Source organism: Amblyraja radiata, chromosome 25 (genome assembly GCF_010909765.2).
Source record: "Amblyraja radiata isolate CabotCenter1 chromosome 25, sAmbRad1.1.pri, whole genome shotgun sequence".
Lineage (NCBI taxonomy): Eukaryota > Metazoa > Chordata > Chondrichthyes > Rajiformes > Rajidae > Amblyraja > Amblyraja radiata.
This window is the reverse complement of record NC_045980.1, coordinates 36,840,013-36,847,304: the sequence shown is the minus strand read 5'-3', so window position 1 is coordinate 36,847,304 and position 7,292 is coordinate 36,840,013. Positions and strand designations below refer to the sequence as shown.

The 7,292-nt window shown below is 50.2% G+C and overlaps 1 protein-coding gene across 1 annotated transcript in view; it reads right to left on the bottom strand.

Moving 5' to 3' along the window:
• pus1 (pseudouridine synthase 1) overlaps nt 1-7,182 on the bottom strand; it is a 9,778-nt gene extending 2,596 nt beyond the window's left edge. Inside the window, exons 1-4 of the mRNA XM_033043926.1 lie at nt 6,782-7,182; nt 4,878-5,015; nt 2,200-2,302; nt 29-123 (exon numbers count right to left, since the gene is read on the bottom strand). Coding sequence (XP_032899817.1) covers nt 29-123; nt 2,200-2,302; nt 4,878-5,015; nt 6,782-7,024 — 579 coding nt within the window. The 5' untranslated portion in view covers nt 7,025-7,182. The remainder of the gene's footprint in view (nt 1-28; nt 124-2,199; nt 2,303-4,877; nt 5,016-6,781) is intronic.
• Nucleotides 7,183-7,292: the final 110 nt, after the last annotated feature.

The following is a 7,292-nucleotide window of genomic DNA, read 5'->3' as shown; positions in this document are numbered from 1 at the left end:
GGAACGTCTCTGGACCAGCCCCCTGATCCTTGTGGCCAAGCGCAAAGGTGGGCAGCATGTAGAAGTAGGTGCGGGCATCGCACGTGTTCTTGGAGTTGAACCGCCCTGTCACACGCCTCATCCCTGGGGGGGGGGGGGGGGGAGAGAGAGAGAGAGCAATGAACGACAGAGGAACAAACCCACCCACACTACCTGCTGCCACGAGCCTCGACTGAGACAAGGGCGGCACGGTCGAGTTGCTGCCTCACAACGCAAGAGACCCGGGTTCGATCCCGACTACGGGTGCTGTCTGTACGGAGTTTGTACGTTCTCCCCCTGACCGAGTAGGTTTTCTCAGAGATCTTCGGTTTCCTACCACACTCCAAAGACGTGCAGGTTTGTAGGTTAATTGGCTTGGTGTAAATGTAAAACTGTCCCCAGTGTATGTGTAGGGTAGTGTTAGTGTGCGGGGATCGCTGGTCGGTGCGGACTCGGTGGGCCGAAGGGCCTGTTTCTGCGCTGTATCTCCAAACTAAACTAAGTGGTATCCACATCACTTCAACACGTGAAAGGATTGCAGAACCAACACAGACTGATACGTGGACACAAGGAACTGCAGATGCCAAACTCTTACATGCAAGAAGGAACTGCAGGTGCTGGGAACTAAGACCCTCTCAGTCTGAAGAAGCCTGCAGAAGGGTCTCGACCCGAAATGTCACCTATTCCTTTTCTCCAGAGATGCTGCCTGAACCACTGAGTTACTCCAGCACTTTGTGCTTATCTTCGGTAAAACGGAAAATGCTGGAGTTCATAGGTTAATTGGCCTCAGTGCAGAGAAGGTTCATGAGGTTGTTGCCAGGACTCGAGGGCCTGAGCTACAGGGAGGGGTTGGGCAGGCTAGGACTTTATTCCTTGGAGGGCAGGAGGATGAAGGGTGATCTCATAGACTGGCCATTGACTGGTGATCTCATAGAGGTGTGTAAGATCATGAGGATAATGGATAGGGTGAATGCACAAGAGTTTTTACCCAGGCTAGGGGAATCAAGAACCAGAGGAAATCGGTTTAAGGTGAGAGGGGAAATATTTTAGGGCAACATTTTCCACATGGATGGTGATTGTATGAGACGAGGTGTCAGAGGAGGTAGTTGGAGCAGGGACTGGAGAAGGAGTTTCTTCCCAGTGGCCATTAGGACTGTAAACTCCTATCTCACCAGGGACTAACTTACTGTACCTATTTACTGTTGTGCGATGTCTTTTTAAATTGCTGTTTCTTCTTTTTTTTTTCCTCGCCCACAAATATGTAATTCTGATTCTATTCCATTCTGTTTTGTAGGGTTTTTTGCACAATCCGCAAGCATTGCCACTTTCACTGCACATCTCGTATGCGTATGTGACGAATAAACTTGACTTGACTATAACATTATTTAAAAGACCCTTGGATAGGAAAGATTCCAAATACCCAGCATGAATTCATAGTGTCATACAGCAGGAAAACAGGCCACTCGGCCCAACTCATCCATGCCGACCATCTACGCTAGTTCCACCAGCCCCGATTTAGCCCATATCCCTGTAAACATTTCCTGTCGGTGTGCCTAGAGGGTCTTGCCTCGATGGTCGGCATGGACAGGTTGGGATTTATGGGCCTGTCCCACTTAGGTGATTTTTTAGGCAACTACAGGCGACTAGATTTGTCGCCACGTGTTCGCCGGCTGTCGTCTTTCTGGCCGCCGCTAGATTTTCAACATGTTGAAAACATTTTCTGCGGCCATGGGTTTGACGCCAATGAGCGTAGCTTGACTTCTCCTGACATAGGTGCTGTAGCAGGTTGCCACCGGGATGATGTAGGTGGTCACCGGTTTTTCAGCGACCTGCTACGACTATGACAGTCGCCGGCAGTTGCCTAAAAAAATCGCCAAGTGGGACGGGCCCATTAGGGTCTGTTTCCCCGCTGTAGGACTCTACAACTAAATTACCGACACTATCCTCAGTCACCCTGACCTGAGAGAGGGGCTCCAACAGCTGCCCAGATGGTGAAGCAGCTGTTCCCCTTCCACAGCTGGATCAGACACACCTGCACAGGGGTAATGTTTAAGGTCAGAGGGGGAAGATTTTAGGTGTGTTGTGTCTCGTGGGATGTAAGTGGAGTAACTGGGCTAAGGGGGTTGCATTAATAGACAATAGGTGCAGGAGTAGGCCATTTGGCCCTTCGAGCCAGCATACCTAATATTTTAATGCCGGGCGGCAGGTTTTCATTGACCTTCTCCACAAGGTTGTCGATGAGCCAGAGTTTCAGCGAGACAATCTGACCAGCAGCCGATACACCCTGTAAACAAAAGGAGACAGGAGACTGGGTTCATAAGTGAAAGGAGCAGAATTAGGACATTCGACCCATCATGGCCACTCATAGAAACATAGAAAATAGGTGCAGGAGTAGGCCATTCGAGCCAGCACCGCCATTCAACGTGATCATGGCTGATCATCCAACTCAGTGTCCTGTACCTGCCTTCTCTCCATACCCCCTGATCCCTTTAACCACAAGGGCCACATCTAACTCCCTCTTAAATATAGCCAATGAACTGGCCTCAACTACCTTCCGTGGCAAAGAATTCCAGAGATTCACCACTCACTGTGTGAAAAATGTTTTTCTCATCTCGGTCCTAAAAGATTTCCCCCTTATCCTTAAACTGTGACCCCTTGTTCTGGACTTCCCCAACATCCATTCAATCATGGCTGATCTATCTCTCCCTCCCAACCCCATTCTCCCCATAACCCCTGACACCCGTCCAACTGTTTGTGTAGTGGACTATTGTGTTCTGTGTTTTGTGTTTTTTTTAATTTATTTTTTTGCGCATGACTGTAAGGGGAAAATAATTTTGTTGTCTCTTCAATGACAATAAATTAAATCAAATCAATCAATCAAATCAAGAATCTATCCATCTCTGCCTTAAAAATATCCCACTGACTTGGTGTCCACAGCCTTGTGTGGCAATGAATTCCACAGATTCACCACCCCGCTGGGTTTATCAATCAGCAGCCATTTAGAACGGAGATGAGGAAACACTTTTTCACACACACAATAAACAATAGGTGCAGGAGTAGGCCATTCGGCCCCAGCACCGCCATTCAATATGATCATGGCTGATCATCCCCAATTAGTACCCCGTTCCTGCCTTCTCCCCATATCCCCTGACTCCGCTATTTTTAAGAGCCCTATCTAACTCTCTCTTGAAAGCATCCAGAGAACCCACCTCCACCGCCCTTTGAGGCAGAGAATTCCACAGACTTACCACTCTCTGTGAGAAAAAGTGTTTCTTCGTCTCCGTTCTAAATGGCTTACTCCTTATTCTTAAACTGTGGGCCCTGGTTCTGGACTCCCCCAACATCGGGAACATGTTTCAATGAGATTTCCTCTCATCCTTTTAAACTCCAGAGTGTACAAGCCCAGCTGCTCCATTCTCTCAGCATATGACAGTCCCGCCATCCCGGGAATTAACCTTGTAACACAGTTGAGAGTCTGTGGAATTCTCTGCCTCAGAGGGCGGTGGGAGCTGGTTCTCTGGATACTTCCAAGAGAGAGTAATATAGGGCTCTTAAAGATAGCAGAGTCAGGGGATATGGGAAGAAGGCGGGAACGGGTTACTGATTGTGGATGATCAGCCATGATCGCATTGAATGGTGGTGCTGGCTCGAAGGGCCGAATCACCTGACTCCGCTATCTGTAAGAGCCCTATCTAGCTCTCTCTTGAAAGTATCCAGAGAACCGGCCTCCATCGCCCTCTGAGGCAGAGAATTCCACAGACTCACCACTCTCTGTGAAAAAGTGTTTCCTCATCTCCGTTCTAGATTTCACAGCACAGGAATACTCAACAGGACAGGCATCAAGGGGATCTATCACAGTCGCTGCCTTAAAAAGGCTGGCAGCATCATCAAGGACCCACACCATCCTGGCCACACACTCATCTCCCAACTACCTCTGGTAGAAGATACAGGAGCCTGAAGACTGCAAAGTCCAGGTTCAGGAATAACTACTTCCCCACAGCCATCAGTCTATTAACTTAAGGAGCTGGTTTCTATAAACAGATTTAAATCCCTTCTTAATGATGTTGAAGCGGGCTCTTCTGTCTGTACATGCCTTGTTTGATGATGTTCTGACTGTGACTCTATTTATATGTTCTCTGTTGTTTTTAAATTATTATCTGTAACTGTGGAACTGTGCTGCTGCCTGTCTTGGCCAGGACTCTCTTGTAAAAGAGATTTTTAATCTCAATGAGACTTCTCCTGGTTAAATAAAGGTTAAATAAAAAAAATTAAACTCAACTCAAACAAAACTCTGAACATTAATACCCCATTATCTGTTTATTTGCACTTTATCTGTTTATTTATTCATGTGTGTATATATTTATATAATTGTATATGGACACACTGATCTGTTCTGTGGTCATGCCTACTATGTTCTGTTGTGCTGAAACAAAGCAAGAATTTCATTGTCCTATCAGGGACACATGACAATAAACTCTCTTGAATCTTGAATAATGGGCGATGATGAGCAGTAATAACTACAAACACTAAATGAGAAACAGATAAGTTTAGAGATACAGCGCGGAAACAGGCCCTTTGGCCCACCGAGTCCACGCCGACCAGCGATCACTCACACAATGTCCTACATACTTAGGACAATTTACAGAAGCCAATTCACCTACAAACCTACACGGCTTTGGAGTGTGGGAGGAAACTGGAGCACCCGGAGAAATCCCACGCGGTCACGGGGAGAACGAACAAACTCCGTACTGACAACACCCGAGGTCAGGATCAAACCTGGGTCTCTGGCCATGTGAAGCAGTAATTCTTCCCGCTACGCCACCGTGTCGCCCTAAATGAATGAATGTTACGCGCAGTACCTTGTCAGTCCTTGCACTTCTCTGGAAGGACATCTTCCGCATATCATTCCCGTGGTTCTCCGGTATACAGCCGGCCCCCACCAGTGCTGACACCAACTCATCCTCGATTGTCTTGAACTGAGCAGAACCTACGTTCCTCTGTTGTAAGAAAACCCCAAAATAAACATCCGTCAATGTAGTGGAAAAGCAACTACTCTGCTCAACCCCACAGTGAAGGGACAAGCCATGCCCAACCCACACGACCCGGCCCAAAACGTCACCCATTCTCCACCTTCTCCACAGATGCTGCCTGACCCGCTGTTACTCCAGCACTCTGTGAAACGTCACCTATCCATGTTCTCCACAGATGCTGCCTGACCCGCTGAGTTACTCCAGCACTGCGAAACGTCACCTATCCATGTTCTCCACAGATGCTGCCTGACCCGCTGAGTTACTCCAGCACTCTGTGAAACGTCACCTATCCATGTTCTCCACAGATGCTGCCTGACCCGCTGAGTTACTCCAGCACTCTGTGAAACGTCACCTATCCATGTTCTCCACAGATGCTGCCTGACCCGCTGAGTTACTCCAGCACTATGAAACGTTACCTATCCATGTTCTCCACAGATGCTGCCTGACCCGCTGAGTTACTCCAGCACTCTGTGAAACGTCACCTATCCATGTTCTCCACAGATGCTGCCTGACCCGCTGAGTTACTCCAGCACTATGAAACGTTACCTATCCATGTTCTCCACAGATGCTGCCTGACCCGCTGAGTTACTCCAGCACTATGAAACGTTACCTATCCATGTTCTCCACAGATGCTGCCTGACCCGCTGAGTTACTCCAGCACTCTGTGAAACGTCACCTATCCATGTTCTCCACAGATGCTGCCTGACCCGCTGAGTTACTCCAGCACTATGAAACGTTACCTATCCATGTTCTCCACAGATGCTGCCTGACCCGCTGAGTTACTCCAGCACTCTGTGAAACGTCACCTATCCATGTTCTCCACAGATGCTGCCTGACCCGCTGAGTTACTCCAGCACTCTGAAATGTCACCTATCCATGTTCTCCACAGATGCTGCCTGACCCGCTGAGTTACTCCAGCACTGTGAAACATTACCTATCCATGTTCTCCACAGATGCTGCCTGACCCGCTGAGTTACTCCAGCACTCTGTGAAACATCACCTATCCATGTTCTCCACAGATGCTGCCTGACCCGCTGAGTTATTCCAGCACTCTGTGAAACGTCACCTATCCATGTTCTCCACAGATGCTGCCTGACCCGCTGAGTTACTCCAGCACTCTGTGAAACGTCACCTATCCATGTTCTCCACAGAAACATAGAAAATAGGTGCAGGAGTAGCCATTCAGCCCTTCGAGCCAGCACCGCCATTCAATATGATCATGGCTGATCATCCAACAGTATCTTGTACCTGCTTTCTCTTCATACCCCCTGATCCCTTTCGTCACAAGGGCCACATCTCCCACTTAAATATAGCCAATGAAATGGCCTCAACTACATTCTGTGGCAGAGAATTCCAGAGATTCACCACTCTCTGTGTAAAAAATGATTTTCTCATCTCAGTCCTAAAAGATTTCCCCTTTATCCTTAAGCTGTGACCCCTTGTTCTGGACTTCCCCAAACAATCTTCCTGCATCTAGCCTGTCCAACCCCTTAAGAATTTTGTAAGTATGCTGACTGACCCGCTGAGTTACTCCAGCACTTTGTCTCTCTTTGTGTAAACCAGCATCTGCAGTTACTTGTATCTACACCGTACTAGTGTGGAGTTTGCAGGAAGAATTTAGGGAAGAGGGAGAGGGGGAGAAAAGAGAGGGGGAGGGGGGGAAAAGAGAGGGGAGGAATGAGGGGGAGAGGGGAGAGGAGGGGGGGGGGGAGACATGGGTCGCGGCCACTCGCCTGCATGCCGTGGTAGCCTTTGCCCGAGTAAACCAGCAGCAGAACCACTTTGCGCTTCGGGCTCTTCCCGCCCCCGGCCCCGTCGCCCTCTCCCCCCGCCGCCCGCTTCAGCCCGTTGCCCGGCGTTGGTGCGGCCTGTGCCGGGGCCTGGGCCTGGGGTTGTGGGCTCTGCGGCTCCTGGGCCTCGATCCCCGCCTCTCGCCGCCGCCGCTTGCCGCCCGCCTCCACCTCCACCTCGGCCATGAAGCGGCCCCGGGGAGCGGGGACTAGCGCCGCTCCTGTTGCCGGCAACACGGCGCCCACTCGCCGCAGCGCCAGCCTCAGCGCCAGCCTCTCTGTCTGTCTGTCTGTCTCTCTCCCCGCGTGTCTCTCCCGGCGTGGCGGCCGCTCGGCCCCTCTCCCTGCCCCGCCCCGCGCCCGTCAATCAGCGACCCGCCCCGCCCCATTCCCGGCCCCGTCAATCAGCGACCCGCCCCGCCCCATTCCTGGCCCCGCCCCCGTCAATCAGCGG